The sequence below is a fragment of the Ambystoma mexicanum genome, chromosome 13 (assembly GCF_040938575.1).
Source record: "Ambystoma mexicanum isolate Mex_15411 chromosome 13, UKY_AmexF1_1, whole genome shotgun sequence".
In the NCBI taxonomy this organism is placed as follows: Eukaryota; Metazoa; Chordata; class Amphibia; order Caudata; family Ambystomatidae; genus Ambystoma; species Ambystoma mexicanum.
In genome coordinates, this window is record NC_090938.1 from 264,362,569 (window position 1) to 264,385,837 (window position 23,269).

The 23,269-nt window shown below is 40.6% G+C and overlaps 1 protein-coding gene across 1 annotated transcript in view; it reads left to right on the forward strand.

Moving 5' to 3' along the window:
• LOC138520126 (solute carrier family 12 member 3-like) overlaps positions 1 to 23,269 on the forward strand; it is a 47,596-nt gene that overhangs the window by 17,447 nt on the left and 6,880 nt on the right. Inside the window, exons 12-23 of the mRNA XM_069632623.1 lie at positions 553 to 676; positions 2,922 to 3,023; positions 3,802 to 3,957; positions 6,065 to 6,164; positions 7,770 to 7,905; positions 8,493 to 8,606; positions 10,692 to 10,798; positions 11,478 to 11,560; positions 17,813 to 17,887; positions 18,600 to 18,713; positions 21,811 to 21,922; positions 22,170 to 22,256. Of these exons, the coding sequence (XP_069488724.1) occupies positions 553 to 676; positions 2,922 to 3,023; positions 3,802 to 3,957; positions 6,065 to 6,164; positions 7,770 to 7,905; positions 8,493 to 8,606; positions 10,692 to 10,798; positions 11,478 to 11,560; positions 17,813 to 17,887; positions 18,600 to 18,713; positions 21,811 to 21,922; positions 22,170 to 22,256 (1,310 nt within the window). The remainder of the gene's footprint in view (positions 1 to 552; positions 677 to 2,921; positions 3,024 to 3,801; positions 3,958 to 6,064; positions 6,165 to 7,769; positions 7,906 to 8,492; positions 8,607 to 10,691; positions 10,799 to 11,477; positions 11,561 to 17,812; positions 17,888 to 18,599; positions 18,714 to 21,810; positions 21,923 to 22,169; positions 22,257 to 23,269) is intronic.

A 23,269-nucleotide genomic window follows, 5' to 3' on the forward strand; every position in this document is an offset into this window, starting at 1 on the left:
GTTAAAATGTGAATTCCTAGATTGCTTATGTGGCTTAAACAAACTGTAATGGTATTCTATATAAAAGACTATGGGCCTCATTACACAGACAGCGGTAACCATGGCGCTATTAGCGCCATGGTTGCCGCTGGTATTTTACTGATTCCACCTTGGTGAATGGGGGATTACTGCCCCATTCCAAGGTTGGCGGGGCGGTAATTCCCCATTCACCAAGGACCTTCCCCATTCCCATTTGAGCCCCCATAGGGCTCAATGGGAATGGGGAAAGAGCAAATAACGGTACCGCTATTAGCGGAACCGTTATTTGCCCTGATCTCCCTCAGCGGGTCCCTTCGTTAATGTGTGGTCTGGCCACAAGTTAAGGATGGAACCCGCTGAGGGACCTCGTAGTATGGCGCTAAGGGATTACCGGCACCGGTGCCCTTACCGGTGCCGGTAATCCCTTAGCGCCATCCGTGTAATGAGGCCCTATGAGTGTGAATGAAATTAACTTTGTAAAACTCTGTGTTGAAACCCTGAGTAATTCTGAATAATACTTCCTACTCTTTTCAGTGTCTGTGCAAGGATAAACTCTACCCAGTGATCGGCTTCTTCGGCAAAGGCTATGGGAAGAACAACGAGCCGATTCGAGGATATATATTGACCTTCATCATTGCCATTGCATTTATTCTCATTGGTGAGTTGGCATCAGATAGGTGACCCTAGGTGATATATGAGCTACAAATGATTTAGGCCAACCATCTCATGTGGGATGCCCACATGTCTGGCAACGAACCAAGGAAACCTATAAAATGCGATGATTTATTTTATGGAAAAGCATCTCTCCATTGAATACATAAACCCCACTTAAGCCTTAGAACCCATACTCCCACTAAGATTGTTAAATCTCTGATCCCCGAACATGTAGCCCATTGGCCTGCTACCAAACCTTGGAATCATTTAGTTTATTAAAACATTTGAATGCATAACTCCATGAATATTTTTCAACAAGTCACTCCATCAGAGCTACGAAAGCAAGAGACTTATGCAATTTTGACCACACTTAGATCTCGGAACCCATGACTCCACACAAGTGACCATCATTAAGACCTCTCACCTCAAACGAAAGGCCTTTGTCCCCATCTCTGAAAGACATGTTTTTAATTATCTCAGAATCTTTGACTTGAACTCAAAGCAATCCCCTTCTTTAATCTCACACTCAGTGGTTCCCTATTCTATCTGCCGTACCTACACTTTCCACTGGAGGAGTTGCTCAATTCACAACTGGCCCCAGAAGAGGAGCACATGATCTTTATCACACATGACACATGTTAGGCCAAAATGACATTGAACTTTGACAAACCTGTTTATATGGATATTATTGGAATTATCTTTAGTCACATAATTATTCTGAAATACATATATTTTGGGATCCAGTAAGCACAAGAGGACATTGAGACTCCTTCTTAGGAACACAATTAGAAGCATCTAATACAACCTGACAGCATAATGCAGACGGCTATGGGGTAACTACCATTTTGTTGGGGCCGAAAATATGCATTAACAATACTCATGCTTAGTATTTTAAACTCTTCATAGTTTCAAATTTTGTTTCTCTTGTTAGGGTACATTGGGCCTCATTACTAGGAAGGCAGCCACGGAATGAACGGTACCAGTAAGGGACTGGCACTGTTCATTCTGGGCCGCCCTATTATGAGGTCTGCAGCGGGTCCCGTTCTGGAATGCCGAGTCAGACCAGGTGTTTTTAGTAGGATCCGCTAGCAGACCAGGATGCTAACAACGGGCCCGTCATTAATGGGCCCATTGTTAACATCCTCCCAATTCCCATTGAGCCCTATAGAGGCTCAAATGGGAATGGAGATGTACCGGGTCCGGGTCCTGAGCATGGGAATTACCGGTCCTGCCAAATTCGGCATGGCCCGGTAATTCCCCATTCCTGGAACCCGGATCCGGTACCCGGTATGGGGCTACCTCCATACTCGTAATGAAGCCCATTGATTGAAAATTCCCTTTTTTCCTACATACTCACTTCAGATTTTGGAAAATGATTTCTTCTCCCTTGGGTTTCCTTATGTGAAATTAGTTTCTACCATTTTACTTCACATCAAAATCCCTGATCACTAAATTCCATTTAGAGAAAGAATTAGTCTACTTGGCAGTAATGGGCATAAATATACACTGTGTGCAAGCAGGTACATACAACAAGAGATTGATACAAGGATGGCAGCCCCACCCTGCCCTCTCCCAATCACCATATCACTGATACTCCACAAGGATGAGGAGGCAGCTAATGTAAGCTAGAGTTTGTTTTCTATACAGGAGTAGACAGTAAAATGGGAATGAATTCATCAGCAAGGAAGCTAGAATGTCACTACCTGATTCCTTTTGACGCCAGGGGTTAGGTGACTAGACAACAACATCTGCCTGTCTTCAACCCTGGTGGAAGGCACTGCGATAAATGTACTCCAACAGTGTTTTCCATACTTCTCAACATTATAACTTTATCATAGAGGTAGAATTGTATTGGATTTTGCAATAGCCCCCAAATCCCCATTCACATTGGTTGGGCAAAGTTCTTTTTTAAAAGCAATATCCATTAAAAATGTTTCGATAATAGTCACCTGTGTATCTCAAAATCAGCTCTGCCCCCTGTAAAGTTGCATAGTCGGAGGCATGCTAAACACAGGTGAAAAAGGTCCAGGTAAGTTGATCTTCAACCAGGTGTGTCACCTTCTGAAAAAATAACTCAAACACTAACATAGTTTTATGGTAGGCTTATTTCTAAGATTAAGACGAAACACATCACAGTAAAGAGTCTTAGGTACTCCGATAATAGATTAGAGCTTGATAAACCTGCGCACAAGCATACACCATATCTGAATTCATAGCTATTTATGCCATGTTCTCTTTTCTGTTGACAGCTGAGCTGAACACCATCGCTCCGATCATCTCCAACTTTTTCCTCTGCTCCTACGCCCTCATCAACTTCAGCTGCTTTCATGCGACCGTGACCAACTCTCCAGGTGTGTAATTGGAAGAATGTTGGAGGGAAAGTGTTAAACAAGGAGTGCCCTATGCCTTGAAACAGAATGCTGAATGTCAGTTAGTGTGCAGAGTTAACAGAGCAGAACATGGGGCCCTGCCACACTCATAGGGTACACTTCGAAGGCTGATTTGTTTGTGTAGATTTCTATTTTCCCGGTTTAGCAGTAAAGCTGTATTGCTTGTGTTTATAGCCCTGACCCTGGTACTCTCAGAAAGGGCTGGAAACGATGCGGGTGCTATGAAGAGCCTTTCATCACATTTTATTTATTGGTTATTTGTAATGTGCACTATACAGCAAAACGTGTGCTTCGAGAGAGGGAAAGCATGCAGTGGAATGACAGTACAGAACCATATCTGACAACGCAGAACAGTATTCCAGAACTCCGCGAGGTTCTTGTGGTGTCTTTAGAGTTGTGATACATTTTGGACCCACAATTAAAAAAGAAAACACTTGAAGGTATCCAGAATTCAAGGGTCAGCAAAAACAGTCATGACTGTATCAGAATTTACTTTTCGTTTTGCCAGTCCATCTATTCTAATTCATCCATCCACCCATCACTTGCATACAGCCATCCATCCATCCAACTATAATCCATCCATCCACCATCTCATCCCCGGCTGGCCTACCCCATCTGGTGTTTGTCTAACTAGTAAAACACCTTTTCATCCACATGACTATGCATCTTTGGCATTGTACTTGATAGGTGAATGTTTAAATCTGACCAGCTGATGCAAATTACTTTTTCCCCCTCTCAGGCTGGAGACCCTCTTTCCGTTTCTACAACAAATGGACTTCACTCTTTGGTGCAGTGGTCTCAATCGTTATCATGTTCCTGCTGACGTGGTGGGCAGCCCTAATTGCGGTGGCAATTATCGGTTTTCTTTTGGGATATGTAACCTACAAGAAGCCAAGTAAGGGAAATCAAGGATTATGGTATTTTCACAATGTATAAAGTGTACATTTTAAACTTAATTGCCAACAATTTACAATGGTGCCATCCTGCTTGTGATACCGCTGACATTCAATAAAAAAGACAGGAAATGCTCAGAACTCAGTGGACCCCTCAATTACGCCCAAATCACTGAGCATATGGTTTTCAATATGTTTATGTATGTGTTTATTTACGGATCTGACAGGCCTGGAGAACTATTAATATTTCTCTGGTTGGGGACATAGTTGCAAATTGATTTTATCATTGCTTATAACATCATGTTTAGGCTAATATACTGGATGACAGACCCCTCCAGTGAAGTTATCAGCTATGTCTGTCAATCGGCAGAATCTGCTTATAGAAACGCAGCACTAAATAGAGTTAGTGGTTTCTGCCTTGGCTTCTCTTCCCAGAATCTGCGGTGAAATCAGGTTGTTTGGCTGAATATTACATGACAGCTTTCTTTATCTAGTTTGTTGTTTGTGGGCCTTCATATAAGGATGTTTGTATTGTTCCATTTCTTGACACTTACTGTTGTGCCTCAGAAGTGAATGTTACGTTCTTCATGGTGAAATTGATTTAAGGATTGGAAATTATTTAAATATGTGTGCGATTATTTGCTTGAATGTTTCTCATCTTGATAATAGGGATATGTTATCAATGTTACAGTAGCACTTTAATGTATTTCGGTTCAGCTGAGGTTACCCTTAACAAATGCTGCCATGTTTTGGTAGCATTTGTGTGACTATTACAGATCTATGCCCATGAGGCCATGTTCTTTAATATTTGTCTTTGTCTGCATTTTCTGCATGAGATGTTGGTAGGCCTTATGCAATCTTCATGAGGCAAATTAAAAGATAGGGCAGTTTAATTCAAGGTGGCATTAAGACAGCGAGGCATCAAGCTTCCTCTAAGTTGCACATTTTTTAGTAAGTCAGTACTGTCTTCGGTGAAGCTGCCTGTACTAGCAAGAGCAGATCACAGCGGATTCAGTAACACATTTAAGCAATAGAACCCTCGGAGTGAGGAATTACCCGTCTGGTAATGCCCCGTGGCGTCCGTTGCAAAACCAAGCAAAGTGAGGGTTTTAATGTAAGCCCCGGGGGATTACGAGACAGGTAATGCCCCCCTCCTCCGTGAGGGTTCTATTGGCATGTTGTACCACTGTACTATTAGTATTTTTCTCGAGTTGAGAAACAGCGTGCAAACCGTTTCTCAACTCAAGAAAAAGAAAGTAAAAAAAATGCCCACCATGTATCGAGAGAAAGGCCTACACGTTGTCCCTTTTCCCTAGATTGAGTTCTTAGTAATAGCTTGTGTCCATTATCTCTGCGTGTGCTTCTTCTCTCTGTGCTTCCATGTCCATGAACACAACTGCAACTCTCTTGTAATCTGGATGAGATATCTGTATTCATTTGACCTATTATGTGGCTTTGCTCTTTACTAGTTTTACCTGTCGATAATTGTGCCTTTGCTCTTTCTATGTATTCAATATCCATTATTTAAAATAGTGGGCATTTTGCTGTACTACTATGTCGTCAAGTATAGTCTCATTTTATGAAATCCTCCTCTACCAGCATTATCCTGCTGATCTAGCCTTTTGAACTATCATGTTTTTCAAATAAATTGATGTCTTTTGTTTGCTTGTTGCCTTACATTCCTGCACTATGCACGTGTTTAAATGGCTCACAGCATGCGCTTTAAAACACCCACCATTCTGGCTGCTGGCCATTTCCGTTTATCCGTTGTTATGCTTCTGGAAATGCGGCCTTCAGAACTGTGCACCGTACCCTAGATAATGCATTCCAAGTTAATGTGCACAGGGGTTCATGCAAACCAACATTTCTGCTGGACATGCATCTGTCTCTCCATCCTTGCATCTGCCCAGATGTTATCATTGTCAGGTGACCTTTAAGACTTCACCTCCCACTTTGCACTGTTACTCACAATCTCTATTCTCTGTGTCCTTGGCAATGAACGTGGCTGGGTTCAATCTAAGCGGCTCTATTATAGACTATTCTTCTGCATGTTTTTTCTCCACCCTTCCAGCACTGCAGTTTCACTCTCTTTTCTTCCTCTTCATGCAGACGTTAACTGGGGCTCATCTGTCCAGGCAGGCACCTATAGCATGGCACTCACCTACTCAGTGAATCTCACAGGCGTGGAGGACCATGTCAAGAACTTCCGGTAAGGACACACCAGGGTACAATGCATACCATTGCCAACATGTAAACTGCATCATTAAGTACTGCAGACATTCAGCTAGCCCGAAATTAAGAGGGCTGAGAGAGTAAAGTAAACATTGGCATTTTTTATTTAATAGTGTGTGGCCAAAAGGTGTTCTTTATTCTATTGCTATTTTGCTATTTGTCATAACTTTTTGCTGCAGGTCCCTAACAAGTAACTCCCGGCGAGTGCTGGTCGCTAGGGTTTAATAATGCACGGGGCTCATTATGAGGATGCTGGTGATGGCAAAATCAAGCAGTATTTCAAATAACATACCCACTTTATCGAGAATACTCGTCGCGGGTATTGAGGAATTCATGCCATGCAGCATTATTGAAATACCTCAGGGTTCATTATGTACAAGGATGTGGTGATGGTAGGAACATGAGTACTTCTAATACCACCAGTTTGCACCAAATATCCTTATTATGAGCATTGAGGCAATTTCATCATGCAGTACCTTTGCAATGCCTCATGTGGTAGACACATTATGATTATTGGTTGAGATAAAGTAGCAACATTAGACGTATGTGTCCATAGTTTTAACTGCACAATCATCTTGTTTGTCTTCTCATGAATGACAAGCATTTTTTCCTGTAAGTGCAGACATGTGCTTTTGGGGAAACAAAAGATGAAAGAGAGCCGCAAACGGATGAAACTTTAAGTAGCTTTGATACCATGAATGGAGATGCACAATGCAAGAAGGGTCACCACTAAAACATTCTGTTACGTTATGACTGAGGGTCCGGCCCTTGGGTCTATTTACATGTACTTGAGGGGGAGAGAGTTAACAACTACGAACCAATTAAAACTAAGGATGCTTGGCTGTATTGTCTCAATTTAGAATCCAATGAAATGCACTTGGCACTTTATTGGGTTTGCAAATGAGTGGAAGAAGGTTTGAAGGCAAATGAAATCCCGAATTAAGTAGCAATATGGACAATCTGCTATTCTTAAACCTTGAGCATTGGTATTTAAAAGGTGATGATTCTAGAGCTTTTATATGGGCAAATCGCAAGGACATATATATATATATATATATATATATATATATATATATATATATATATATATATATATATATATATATGAAATGATGTGCGTATTTAGTGTGTATTTATTGCATATTAATTGTGCACTAATTTTGTGAAAGAGTTATGTGAATTTTTACTGTTTTACTGTTCATATAAAACATGTGTTGAAGTTCTTTTGAACTATAAATAAAGATAAATAAATAAGTGAAAATAAAAAATAAATGTTAATGTCTCATTCCATTATGGGACACCAGTTGTGTGGGCTGGTGCTATTTTATATTCATTTTCATCCCTTAATTTTTTAAATCAAAACCGACATGAAGTAATTTTGAAATGTGGTAGCTCTGGAAAAGAAATATGTTCCATGTCTTTACTGTACATTCTAGTGCGATAACACATGCAGCATTACTATAGGAAATATCTCCAAAGTTCTAGGGAGCCCCAAAATCATTTCTTCAAGGATGTGCCTAGACAATCATGTACATCTCAGTCGCAATGCAGCCATTCAAGGATCACCTTTCTGTGTTTTCAGCCCTCAATGTCTTGTTCTCACCGGACCTCCAAATTTCCGTCCTGCTCTGGTGGATTTTGTTGGGACAATCACAAAGAATGTCAGTCTGATGATCTGTGGAAACGTGGTTACGGTAAGCAAAAGAAAGCCTCGCATAGTGTGTGCGCCATTTGCTGCTGCAGTTTGTTTTTGCTGCAGCATCTTGCAGTGTGGAAAGGGTGGTGATTCTTTTGGAAACCAGACTGGGTGGAGTCTGGAAGCGCAGTGATTCCTGGCAACGTATATTATTGATTGTGGTTGGTTTTATCATCAAGGAGCATTAGACGCTTTCTGCAAAGGTGGATGGTGCTGGTCTCAGGTGGCTGAGAATGTAATAAAGCTCATTTAGAAAAAACCTGGGGTCAGGCCATCCTGCCAGTCATTATGTGGTCGACGCATCTCACATCCCTAACTCAGAAGCTCTGTCGTTCCCTTTCGGCAATGACGCCCTGCACTTTGAAATATATCCATGCAAGTTAAGCTTAATTTATGTATTAGGCCATCACACTATGTTCGTATCAGCCTTAATGGAGCGAGATGTATTGCTGTGGCTTGTAAATCTAAGTTTTAGTTTTCCAGATGTCCATACGCTTCCAGCTGTATTAGGGAGCCTTTATCCCCCATTTTGGTTCTGGGAAGTGTCCTTAAGGGTTCTTCATGATGATGTGCCTTAGTAAAGTCTTCTCTGTCTATCAGGGAGGGCAGAACATCGCTGACTCCGAGGGGCATCTGAAGTGGCTGAACAAACGCAAAGTGCGCTCCTTTTACACCAGCATCGCCGCTGAGGACTTGCAATCGGGGGCCAAGAACCTAATGCAGGTGAGCATTATGAACAGCTTCATATTTATTTTACATGGTAGCACACCAGTTTAGTGATCCTTGCAAACCGGTGCATTCCAATGTTTTATTATTATGACTATATGAACCCAAGGGGCAGTTTTATTGGCAAGGAAGACTATTGATTAGCAAAGACTGCAAATCATTGAAGGAATTCCTAATTTAAACACGTTAACATTACGGGGAAGTGGAGTTGTGAATACAAATAGTTACTTTTCTCCAAATTAGTGGTACCCATTCATTTTATTATCTGTGACATGCTGGGCGGCTTAGTTGTTTCTCTGGTGTGCAAACCTGTTGCTTGCAGAATGTACAGTTATCTCGATAGGAGTCTGGCACATTACCCGCTGAGCTATTATACTTGGCCCTGTAATTCCATGGCCGCACGGTGGCGCAAGAGAATGATCTTTTTCTCACAATTCTTTTCTACAATGATGAATGTCCAGGGAATTACTTTGGGGCCCTTTCTGCTGCTTGACTCGGGGCCACTTGACTCAGCTCCAGAACTGTTTTGGTTGGGGATTTTCTGAACATATATCTGCCGCCTCTCTTAGGAAAGTAATATACAATTATGAGTATGCCAATCGTTTCAAAATAAGCAGCATCTGTGTCTGCAAAGGCATTCTGGTTTCAATCCTGAATTAGCTCTTTTACAGTAGAACTTGGAAGTGACGCAGTTCACACACATTCTCTCGGTTCCTTAAATGTTCCCTTTTTGATCATAGTTCATGGACTACGAACACTGGCAACACTGCAGCCACTGCGCTATTTATTATTTAACTATTTACAGATGGTGTATTCAATAGCAATATTGGTTAATTCGGAAATACATCTACTCAAAGGTTACACATAAACTTTATGCAATAGTTTCAGAATCATATATCCCCATTCATTTTTAAATATAGGAACCAGAAACAGGTACAAACTGCATTAATCCAAATGACAGCTGTAAGAGTTAGTGTGATATCAAGAATGAGACCCTTCCCAACTGCCTCACAATTTACTTTCAGTTTGTATCATATCAGTGATTAAACGTTTGATTTTACACTCATAAACATAACACCTTTCCTCCAAACACACCTCTTGTCTGTGTGGGCAGGACTGATTGTTAATTAGACCGCACTTGATATGGAAGAGGTTTCTAAGCGCTGACCCGGGATTCAAACCTATGTTGCTCTGCATCTATTGCTTCCAAGACGAGCATATTGCCACTGAGCTATACTACCTGTGCCAACTTCATCATGTTAATGATAATTCGGGGCATTAGATGATAAATTACCCCACTGCTTCCCTGGACACTCAGTCACAGAAACACAAGCCATCCAAAGACGGATTCCATTATAACACATAATAACAGGTATATATTTCACACTGTAAGTGAATTGTGAGGCAGTGGTGAAATATAGGCCTCCATTTTAAAAGCACACGACTCATACAACTTTTATTTGGAGTACTGTAGTTTTTATTTGTTCTGATTTGTACCTATATATGGTTGGGAATACAGGTCTATTGAATTGTAACATTAATTTTATGTGAAGCTCTTTTACATAGATCCATGTCCATATTCTTGAGTAAAGATATGTTCTTCTGCAGGGGATAGCAACGCTTGGCTCTCCAGATGTTGTAATCCCTTAACATTGTGTATACTGGCTAGTACTATTAGGAATTATAGGCCAAAACACATGGACATCCACACATTGCTTACCCTTGATCCAGTGCATCTAACAGCAAGAAGCCTTTGGGAAGGTCAGAAATGTAGTAGGTGCATGGAGAGACATACATATGGTTTTCCATTTGGGCAAAGCAGTTATCAAGAATGGATGCAAAGACACTGCTGAGCTGGAGTAGTAACATGTTATGGTGTGAGTCGTCTGCACAAAACAGTCAATTCTAACCAACCTGTGCCTCACCTATCTGAATGTATTCATCAGTTCCTCTAACACCAACACATTCCTTTTTTGATCCATATGAAGCACTGTCCTTAGGATTAATTTGTCTTCATAGATGAATGTTGATCCAATAGCTAATGTATGCCTATATTCTTTAAATAATCTCCTATTTCTTCAGGTATCAGGACTGGGAAGGTTGAAGCCAAATACGCTTATTCTGGGCTACAAGAAAAACTGGCAGCAAGACTCCACACAGAGCCTGGAGGAATATATTGGAATAATACAGTGAGTTTTATTACACAATTCAATTTTCTTGTTCACGGTGGGGTGGGCTGGCTGCGTAGTCTTCTACAGGAAACCTTAAATGAGATCTGGTGGACTCGACTAAGACGTTTGCCACTGCTCCCTTTTGTTCTCACCAAGACCTGTAAAATCCTGACAACACCATCATGTTGAAAATCAGACTATCTGCATAAGGCTCCTTTAGCGAACAATTCTCATTTGCCCCAAAAAGAAAGCTAGCATTATTTTCGAAATACAATTTTGAGCACAGACCAATTTTCAGTGCAGAGATGACTTGATTTGTTGGGGTCAGAGCAGCCCACACATTTCTACACTGTTCGGGTTACGTGCAATAGTGGAGCCTGTTCATCAGTTGCTTTCCTTCTCTAACCTTGTAATCTACAGCAAATGAAAGAGTACTCTTTTATTCACTGAACGACCAAGAAGCTTCATGGTGACCAACATGAAGGCATGTTTAGATGTGCTCAACATATAGCCAAACTGGGCCATGGTTTTGATCAAGAATGCCTTTTGGTCATATCCTGAGACTATGCCTCATATTAAATACTCACCTCTTTCATATCTGGAGTAAAGCATGTTTAATGATGACACTCGAATGGCCAAGTAACATGCTTGGTCTGGTAAATCATGGCTGTTTATTTGTGTGTGTTTGTGTTTACAGTGATGCCTTTGAATTTAACTATGGCGTATGTATATTGAAGATGAAGGATGGCTTGGACATGTCCAGAATAGTTCAATCCCATGGTGAGTATTATGAAATAAGCACACTTACCATATGGTCAAGGTCACAAGCCCTTATTTACATGCTGTACTTGTCACCACTGACTGTTTATATGCAGGAATGCGTTACGTAGCCATATTATTGATCACATGCTTGAATTTAGGACAGTAAATCAATACTTTGATGGGCCCACTACTGAAATCACAGCCTTTTTTGTTTGAATATTTGTATACTTAAATATGAAATCATGGTGGCTTCACTGGGGAAAGTAGAACAACAGGTGCAAATGCTGTTGAACTCACTAGAATAAGACCCACTTCCACCATTAACACCTTCAAAACAGGCTTTAAGTCACATGACTTCAGTAAAAAAAACTAAGAATCCATGTGTCCATGCCAAGAATCTGAATACATTATCAATGGTACTGCAACCATTGAACCCTTTTTGTGATCATTATAACATACTGTACGTTTCCTGTGATGTTAACAATGTAATGCAAAGTCAGTCTCCCATTCATTACCCTACAACCAAATCTATTGTATTGTCAACGTGTCTGTTTGACATGAATCCCATAGCAGTTGCCACAGGTCCTTCTGTGATCAGCACCATTTTATTCTGGAGAACAATTTCATTCACTGCATACCATACCAATTTGATCACTACACTTAAGCTCCTTCAGCTCTTACATATCCCTACCAACGCAGTCAAATGGAGAAGCAGTCAGTAATTCTAGATCTTAGCTCATGTCACTTTCTGCTTTAGAGTGGTACTTAGCTAACACAGCCTGTCTAAAGTGCCAACACTTGCAGAAGGGCAATGGGTACAAACACAATACACACAAACCTGTAGAAGTATAATAGAGCAACACGATATATGGAATGTTCACAATTCATAGTCAAGGTATTTAAGAGAAAGGCCCAGTGTCCCTTAAACAAAACCTCCACAAACATCACCTATCTACAAACGTGACATTCTCGACCAGGGTGAAACATCAGAGTACCAAAAAATCAAGAGGGTCATTTGAACTGAGCTGTTTGACCTACGTTTTCTTTGTTACTGCTTTACTAAAACTGAAGAGTTATATTATTTTTAATGTATTTGTAATTTTCATACATTGTGTACATTTTATACTCATCCACTGATCATATGAACAAATACCCTTCACTGTAGTGACTCCAATAAACAAAGCATATTCCCTCATCGACAAACTTCAAACATTGTTCTGCAATTCAGGTTGAAACTGTATTCGCACAGTGACAGATGTCTCCGGTATAAAATAAACAAGGTTTGTCAAGACGGCCTGCAAAGTGCCAAATTGCACAGAGATTCTGGAGCCAGCTCAAACCGCATTCATTAATGGAAATAGACAAAGTTCAAGACAAAATCCGGCTTTTCTTATCATCAAAACAAAGCAGGGATAGCATACAAACATTGAATTCTTGGTGCTCTGGACATGCTTATCAAAAACAGTGGTTTAAATATTCAACGTTTGTCATAGCAGACATCATACCATAATCTTAGTTACTAAAACCTACGTGGTACGGGGATTGGTTAAGTGTGGTGACTACATATACATTCTATAGGGGTAACATTTCTAATTCGGTGACACTTGTCTGGTGGCTCCTCCTGTGACCCCCTCTAAATTGATAACAAGTGAAAAGGAATCATCTATGCAATATGTAATTGGCTGGCACCTTGCTTCATGCAAAGTGTAACATTAGAGATTTTCATTGGTTGACTGCTTACTAACCAACCTTGCACAAAAGACAGGTCGCCAAGACATGAGCCTGACAGGAGTAGGGGGAGAGAGGTCCACGGACTGCTTTCCTTTCAATTAAAGAGGATACCATCCCTCATTTCTAGGCCTTGAGCCAGGGTTATCGATTTGTATTTGGCCATTGTTGAGTGTCTCGTGTGTGGGGATGCATGTAAGGAGTAAGGGAGGTGTCCTATCTGTTTTTTTTTGCCAATGAATAGACAGTGTTCTCCAATTATGGTTAATGTGTGATGGGGCTGTGTTTGAAATTATTTCACCTTTTATTTATTGGAATTTAGCTAGTATTGATGCAAGTGTTATGTTTTCTTGTGCCACTGGGGACACTCTCGAATTATTTTTCATGGAGTCTTTTGGCTTATTGTTGTCCTGCACCTGGCTTACACAGACTGGTTGTTCTCTTACAAAACCTTATTTAATCTGGGAGTATCCTTCTTGCTTCCTGTGAATTGCTATCAAGTGCTTTCACTACAACCTTCTGACCCTCCCTTAATTTGCGTTAACCTTGGCTGCCTGAGCTCTGCACAGATCTGTATTCTTATGATTGCAGCATTTTGAGTTGTCATGAAACACTGAAGCCTTTTGTTTAATGAGGAGCGTGTTGTGGCTTACATTTTGGGAAAGATGGCTGCCAACTACTGTTGTGTTTCTATTATACATTTCTAATGTTAATATTCTTCATGTCTTATGGAGGCTATGTTAATATTCTTCATGTATAAGTGCAGATGTTACCCAATGTACGCATTCTTCATGTTCAGTGCACATTTGAATATTGTCATAATGTTAGTTTGGTCACTCATGTCATCTTTAGCTTAGATCGTGTACATCTTGTGCTGTTCGTGCCTGGGATAAGGGTGATACAGTTGTCTTACTGAGTAACGGTTCTCAACTGTGTGGTATTGATTTGGGGGAGGGCAAACAGTATGGGAGACATATACATCTACCTCTCAACAGCTTTATCTGTCAAACTTAAGATAGTGACTCTGGATAAATTAATGTTACAAACTGGCCACAAGACATAAAGGTACCACGGTTTGGTCCAACATGCAGTTAAAAATGCTGGAAAGCGAGATATGAAGTATAAAAAGGATCTAACTAGGCATGGTGGAGCATACAGAACTACAAACTGCCAGTAGAGGACCATTCTTATTGCAGACCTTTGCCAACAGCTTGCATAGGAAAAGTGTTTAACTGCAATAGTCAGGATAGTGGTAATTTTGATGATCCTATTTTTTGTGTAGTAAAAGGCCTTGTCTAAACATTTTGAAGTGCTGCTGCCAAATCACACAGGTTGACAACAATGATATCTGTAAGGAGTTAGAGGTACAGTTTGGGTTAGTAGCAATTAATACGGTATTTCAGCTTGCATGGACAGGTAACAGATTGTTCTGATCAAGCAGAGTGTCCCTATATAGATACAACACAAGATAGTTGTAGTTATGCTTCCTTTGAAAAAGTAACATCAGCACCCACCCCTTGCAATATTAGCATGAATCCTTTTGAAGGTAAGGGACCTGCACTGCACCTCCGTGCCTTTAAGATTAGTTTGTCCCCCTACTCGTTTGAGCCTTCAAAGATCCATCACAGTTCACCTCATAATGGACTTTATTATATAGTGATTTATACTTTGAAGCCTTTTATAATCAAGCCAATTGTGCCTGTAAAAACCCTAGTGCAATCCTGTTTTGAAAGAGACTGCAGAAATGCCTTACTCAGTACTTACTGCCAGAGAATTAATTAGAATTAGGGCAGCGAGGGCCAGCCATTAATAATGTATTGTTTACCAGAATAGCACTGGCAAATTAGAAACCTTTGGTCCAAATGGGCTTATGGTGAAGCATATCAGCACTAGTGCTGATGATTCCATCGTTTTTTCATTAGATAAAAGGAGGCCAGCACTGGTTGCCAAGAAAGCAGGGATAGCCCCTTAGCCGGATCAAATGCCAACTAATTTATTCCAAAATTAACCTTTTATTTGGCTACCATTGCTTTACTTTTTTTAAAGCAATAAATAGAATACGGAAATGTCCAGATACTGGAAAAATAGTGCCTATATAAGAAAGGAGATTATAATATTATAGGTAATTACAAGACAATTTCATTTATTCAATATCAATCAATCAAAACAAGCTTTATTCCCTCATAGAGAACCATCAAAGCACACATCATACTTTATACAAATTTCAGAATTATTTAAAAATGTGGAAGATAAATTTCAGCTAAAACAAATAAGAAACAGTTAAATATCACAGGACATTTCTTTATCAATTACATTAAAATCTCTCATTCTCGTTAACCATGCCCTGTGCAAGTATATCCCCACAGTTTGGACCACAGAAGGCTTAGCAGGTGTTGTGCAAAAATATAACACATCTACTACCCTGTGAATATCGTTTAGTGTGAACATTGGTAGTAAGTATCTAGCTCTTAATGCGTCAAATACAGGGCACAGCAGCATGAAGTGGGACACTGTCTCATTTGGGACCCCACGGATCAAACAAGCAGCTGTATTGTTCTGGGACCAGTTTTAAGTATAAGCAGCTATTTTCAAAGTGCCAGCTCACAAATTTAAGAAAAGTGATCACGCATAAGGTGGTTGGATGAGGCCGAGATAAGGCTCAAAGCTAAAGTCGTCCTTACAACTGAGATACGGGCAACCGCACACGAGTTTGAAACAGGATAACACCATAGTTTTAGTGCACTCCTATATATACTTGCCTTTTTGACCAGGTCCAAGCACCCGTTCACCATTGCAGATGGTCGTTCCCACAGATTAGACAAATTACATTTACGTAGCCAAAATGTAATATGTTTTAGGCACGGGGTGGAACTATTGCCTTCCAAAGACATTAAGTTTGTCAGCATTGATCTATAGTATGTTAAAGCTGGAGAAGTCCATAAATGTATCCAAAAAAATAATGTTTAAGAGATATGATGTCTTATATTGGCTGAAGGTCACATTCTATATGCAAAATTACACCAGGAGGACCCTTTGGCTGGATGAGCATGGATTTTAGAATATTTTTTTACAAAACTCACAGGGAGGTTTGAATTGGTGTAGCCCCAGATTTCTGCCCTGTACAGTGCCTGCAGCCTGTATAGATGCAGCACTTGCGACAGTGCACCTCCACCATGTAATGATGAAAATTTACCTATGCCCTCTCTGTATTTTTCCAGTTTCAAATTTGCCTTCGACACATGCTCCTTCCAAAAACCATTCTCAAAAAACTGGATGCCTAGGTAGTCATAGGCCGAGATCTGCTCCAGCTTGTCCCCATTGACTTTGATACTGATGGTAGATCTCCTGGATGATCTGTACCTGAAAATCAGCACAGTTTATTAAAAAATCTTCCAGGTTGAATATGGGGTTACTTCTTACGTTAAAGCCAGATTCAATAGACATGTAAGAACCTTGGACCAAGCCTCTCACCTAGACCTTTTGATTATTAAGTTTGCCCTTTTTGTTGATCTAAAAAAAGCCTTTAATTGATTTCTCCGGTCATTTCCCCTAGACTCACTAGACTGTCCTCTACTTCAGACATCCTGCAGCTGATTAGACAGCTATACAGCAACAATATAGCTATTGTAAAATGAGATTTAAGAGGACAAATCTTCAAGAGCCACCAATGGTATAGCAAACACTGTGAAAGGGTTGTTTGAGGAATGGTCTGTTACTTCAAATGTTCATTCTTGTGTCTAAAATAGTCTTGGAAAGAGTACCTCATTTGGTTGAAGTTGAATAATTTTTGCTAAAATCATGTTAATCAGATTAAGAGTAGGCACTCTTCCCTTGGCTATTTCTACTTCACGCTGGCAGGAAGTGGCTAATGGTTTATTTATGTTCTGCCATGGGCTATTTAATGTTGTTCTGTCTACATTATAATGCCTAAAGGAAGACCTCTAAGGTTAAGTAGTGTGAAAACCGCACTGGCTGTCTGTAAACTAGCTAATGAGTGATCCAAGGTTTTGCAGTGTCTAATTGTCTGAGAAGAGAATGGACCTTAAAGGCGTAACCAGTAAGTCTTGCTTAAACAAGGTTACTTTGTTTGATATTTGCATTACTAGTTGTTTAACCTCTTAAGTGCCAAGGACGAGTATGCTGGTGCTTTTTGCATAGACTTACATAATAGTATGGCACTTATAAATTGGTGTTTGTGCTATGTGGCGTACGTTGACTTGATTTTTTTAATATTTTGTAACACGGTATAGTGTATTGTTTTCACTTCTAGATATCTTACAGAGAAACGCATAAAAACATAGAAAATACATACATAACTTTATTATTTCGCCCTGCAATGTGTCTTGGTTATAGCATTCCTGGTCCACAGGAGTTGGAACCTACTGTAGTTTCTGTGGGGGTAGCATAGTCCCAGGCAAGGGTGTTAAGCAGAGACACATTGAACACTTTAACATTGGGGCATAAGTGAGTGACAAGGATGCAAATGTTGCTGCGGCTTCTGAGGTCTCATAAGGTCATATTCACCCTTCCTTTTGTTTCCAGTGAACCCTGCCTTTGAAGACTCTGACAATGACATACCTTCTGAGGGTGAAGAAAAGGAAGAGCCAACCAACCCAGGTATGCTTGCAAAGTCTCAGACACTCTAAACGCTGGAGACACTTTCTAGATTTACAGAGGATCCATTGTCTAGTGGGTGGAGCCTCGGGTATCACTCCTAATGGACTCTGCCAAGGGTCATCTGTGGGATTAGGCACTCCAGTATCCAAATCTGAGTGCAGATAACCATAGAAAACAAATATGGTAAAATGAATTCTGTACTTATTGAACACAGGATGCTCTTGAGCCTCTTGGTGGGCATTATGTGCTGGAATTTACATGATTGCCCTCTTTTTCTGATTCTTCATAATCACGGTGGCACAGACAAGTTGAGAATTTCCAAATCACCTACAATGTCAGAAATCTCTGTGTATATTCCCTGAAACTTCTATTCTTCATTTCCCTATTTTGCTTGCTCTGTCTCTATGTTTCCATCAATCTCGCTCCCTTCTGGTATGATATAAAATGTGCTGTGCCATTAGTGTTTTACATCTCCCTGTGCGAACTCTCTATTTATCAGCCTTTCACTCTCACCTGTCCGTTTTAATAGATATCCTTTCTCTCTCTCTTTACCTACACCAGTGCAATAGATTTGCTTTGAAAATGTAGCTCATCCTTCTTGCACCTGTACATTCACCTCACTTAAGCTTGTCTCAGCACAGCACCTACCCAAGACTCTATATTTTTTTCTCACTTTGTACGCTGTTTGGAACTTACATTTCTCCTTTATCAGATGCACATCTGCGCGACGAGGACCTTGCAGTTAATAAGGAGCAAAAAAGCACAGTCTTTCAGTCCAAGCAAGGCAAATACAACATAGATGTCTACTGGCTCTTTGATGATGGAGGTAAGACATGTATTTCTTGCCTACTCATTTATAGCCTGTCTGGTCACAGGAGACACAACAGTAGCTGCATTTTACCAATGTGTGTGATACAAACACGTAACTCGAGACATGTACAGTTAGATACATTTCAATGTCTAATAGTCAAGTTTTATCCGAATCTTGTCTTTTACAATCGGACAGCGCAGGGCTCTAAGGCCTGAAGATACATGATCCTGGTTTCTCGGGCCTTTACTCCTGATACATAGAAGTAGTTTGAGCCAGAAGAACGGGGTGGATGTAGTAATGCAAAGTGTGGCATTCGCTAGAGATCCCCACCACCTTTCTATCCTTATGAGTCAAGTAAGGGAGAATATGTTTATCAGGCTTCACTGCCGTGAGTGTGCCTTTAAACTTTGGCCAATTCAGTGCTAAAAGGTGTGTCTGCAGTTTGGCGTCTTGACATTTGCTTTCATGATGATGGCTTACCCAAAAATGTGAATTTGAAGAAGAAGGAATAAATGTGGCCTGATTTTTGTACCAGGTTAGGAAACCAATTTGTTGATGTTTGTTATTCATAGACACATTTTCGTCTCTTTAGCGAATGCTTGATATACTAGATTGAACCCTGTGATAATGTGTAAGAGTGCAGTGCTAAGAAAATTAGAAATTAACAGTTATAGTTGGGCAGCTAGATAATATTGGAGCTCATTTTCTATGGGGGGGGTAACAGTAATGGAAGGGATAGAAGCCTAGTATAAGGCTTTCACACCTTCCATTAACCTTAACCCCGTTGTCATTCATTTGTATGGAGGAGGGGCGGAATACAACTTGCGGTTCCACCGCCTTTCTTTCTGTCCACCATTCATATGCTCCAGGCTTTGTGCCGGCAGTGATTTTCATGCTGGTGCAAACTCTAGAAATCCCTGTGGCATTCGCCGGTTTTATGCACCATCGTGAAGCAAGCAGACCCCATGCGGATCCTTTGTAAATGTTGCCTGCATGCTGGCATAGCGGGCAGCATTAACATTTACAATTAAACCCTGCCCAACCTGTTGGCATGTCGGGCAGGGTTTAATTGTAATTATGAACATGGCTTACCATGTTCGCATGGCAAGTGGCACACACAATTATAATTAAACCCTACCGAATATGCTTGCATGTCAGGCATTGCTTAGTTGTGATTCCGAGTGCTGCTTGCCATGCAAGCATAGCAAGCTGACAGGCAGCATTTACTTCTTTTGCACATTAGAGTGCAAAAGTGCACACACCGCCTTTTGCCATGCACTTTTGCACTACACCATGCAAAATAAGAAAAGTTGGTTGTGGGGAGCCGTGTATTTTGCACTGCTAATGTAACGGCTTCTCACCGTCAAATTACAATGAGGTGCAAAATGATCTCCATTGAATTTGGAAAAGGGTTGTGCTTTGTTGTTCCTTGTTCACACTACACTGTTTTGGGAAGTGAACTTGCTATTTAAATGTATGCTCCATAATGATTAGCTCAAAGACATCAACAAGGGGCATTCTTGCTTAAACGTGCCTTTGTGTCCTGAGCTAATCATATATCAAATGATCAAGCAAACAATCACAAGTGTACAAAGACAGGAAAGTTCAGCTGATAGAGAAAGTTGCATGTCGTTTAATGTATTGAATGGAGTTACAAAGCCATACATCCCACAGGAACATGTTTTGATTTGAATTGTACATCAATGTATAGCTTCATACAAACATATTTGGACTACAGCAACAGCCACCACAGGCCTTCCACACAATGAACTTAAATTGGAGGTGCCGTGGTGAATGACAAATGGGACTTGTTGTGTGTGAAAGAATAGAATATTAGAAAGAGAGAATTGGTCTTCGCCCCTAATCTCTTTGCAGGAGTTCATAAACCTCTATCCAAAATTCATTACTGGGACAAAGCAGTCCTGTTTATTCAAGCCAGATTTTAAGCCTGATTGCAGTAATACATTCATAGTCCGTGGCTGGTATTGAGTCATTTCGTTGGCAGAAGTGGTGCAGTAATGCATATATGCATGATCATAGAAGTCACCACAGGTCACAGACTCGGATGCTGAAGGTAGACCCATGACAAGTGCTTACTGGGAAAAAACACTTTTTGACCATGCTCATTAAGTTAGTTTTGGGACCAGGATTCGAGTTTGAGAAAAACTAGCTATCATTTTCCCAATTTTTCTTTGGCAAAGCTAGTGGTTGGACATAGCCTTGCATGAGGGATCTCCCTTACTTAATAGTGTGTATAGCCATACTGGGATCCTTTTCGGCTCAGATATACAGGAATCTTGTCTGTCTGTAGGTGAACTATATACTATACAATATATCCAGAAGGCCGCAGAGGACTATACAAGATACAGACGGGTAACTCGGTAGCAGTGGAGGGGGCTAGTGAAGGAAGTAATGTCCTCAAGATCGTATCATCACCCCGTGCCCCAGGTTCTCAGTTCTTTCCTGAAATGTATGAGTGAGGGAACCAATTTGATATCTGTAGGATATTAGTGAGGCAGCACCATTTTAAGTTCTAAATAGTGTTTTGGAATATCACATCCAGCTGCAGGTGCTTCACTTATTGCATAGAATTTATCTTAAAGCAAATGATTTACCTTAAACCGATACTAATCTAATGTCATGTTTTGTGTCAGTAGATACAACATAAAACCATGAAACCTTGACATCAAGAACAGTGGTGAATCCATTAAAAAAGCAATAAAGTCTCCAGTGACGGGGTTGAAATGATCTGTAGAATGGTTGAGGTTTGAACAGGTGCTACAAGAACATGGTCTCTCACATTTTGCATAGCACTGCTTATAGAGGTCAAGGCCTCTGTGCCAAAAGATTTACTGCCCTTATGGGGCTTTAATTCATCGGGTTGGAGTTGTGCATTGATGCCACGCATGATGATCTCAATTAATGGATTTCAATCTTAAGGAGTGGTAGTTCATCTGCTTTAAGAACTTGTACATTCACTGTGGTGTCGAAACATAGCATCTACTTTTTCCATTCATCAACTACATATGTAAAGAACATAGATGCAAATCTGGTTTGCAAGCATCATTTTACATTCCAGTGACAGTACTTTGTTTTCTGTCTACTTCGCCAGGACTAACCCTTCTGATACCCTATCTGCTGACACGCAGAAAGCGATGGAGCAAATGTAAGGTGCGGGTCTTCATCAGTGGTCACCCAGACACGATAGAAGAGGATTGCAAAGAGTAAGTGTTCCTTGTATGATGTCATTACACTTTCATTATTGATCAATAAGTGGCGCATGCATGAATGTAAAATGGAAGACATGTTTCCCAATTTAACTTTAGATATCCTGTTCTCATTTAGCACAGGCATTGTTGGATCACTGTCTCCTTAATGGGCCTCCTTTCCTCTCTGGCAATGTGTAATGCCCCTTTTAGAGATTATTCATACTTTGATATACTTTATAATCTGATGTCTGGTCCTTTCCAGAATGCAGCTATTACTGTCCAAGTTCCGCCTGGGATTCCAAGAGGTCATCGTGCTCCCTGACATCAGTCTAAAACCACAAGACAAAAAGTAAGTGCTCACAAAACAAGCCATGTCACAAGCTCGAGTAAGTGAACCTCACCACACACAGCTCAAACATCTGATTTTATTGTGTCCTTTATTATGACCTCACAATGCAGTCGTCAGTGAGCCAAGAGACATTCAGAGCTTGTCATCCCATTGGCATTACTTGGATCTGATAGCTTTCTGAACCTCCCAATTCCAGATCCCTTGAACACTTAGCACCTCATTAGGAGTTTGGTGGCGCAGTAATAAAGTGGCAGTAATGTGATTATCGCCACAGTTATAGAAACACTACATTTAGAGTTCCATGGTGAATATCAGAAAATACACCTGGTTTTCTGTGGAGTAGATTTCCTCCACACAAAACCACTAGTGTATGCAGTAATTACTACATGCACTAGTTATCAGTCCCCAGGGAATGCAAAGAGACTCCAAAATGGGGAATAACTGAAGGGTCTGCATGACTCTAAATCACGTGGACCTTTGTCATTACTGTCTGCTTTCAGCATGTGGTCAGTTATTTGAGTTTGGCTGTATTTCTAAATGCACTGCTGCCAAACTCTAAACGAACTCTAAACGATGAACATAGAGTCTCCAAAACTAATTACATGTTGTCCCTGGAATTCTGAGACTGAAACACTAGGATTGGTCCTTCCCTGAATGTCAGATATATGTGTACCCTTCCTTCTCGAGTAGCAAGTACAATGCATTCCCGCATTCCAGAGACCAAGTTTTTCAGAATAACCATTTCCTACATGCTAGTTTACATCCCCCAACATACAAAACGTATGGATCCTATGTATTCCTGGTCTCACATTACTAGAGTTGCACAATTCTTAAACCCCAACACCCACCAACCTTAATAGACGTCTGAAACTCCTGACGCCCCATGCTAGGAATGTGCACCATACCATACAAGAAGTTTGTATCTTCTGCCAACCAAAGGCCCCATCGAAAATAACATTTTTTTAAGAGACCCCCATATTGGCAATGTAGAACTTTTTAAGTGTGCTGGTCAT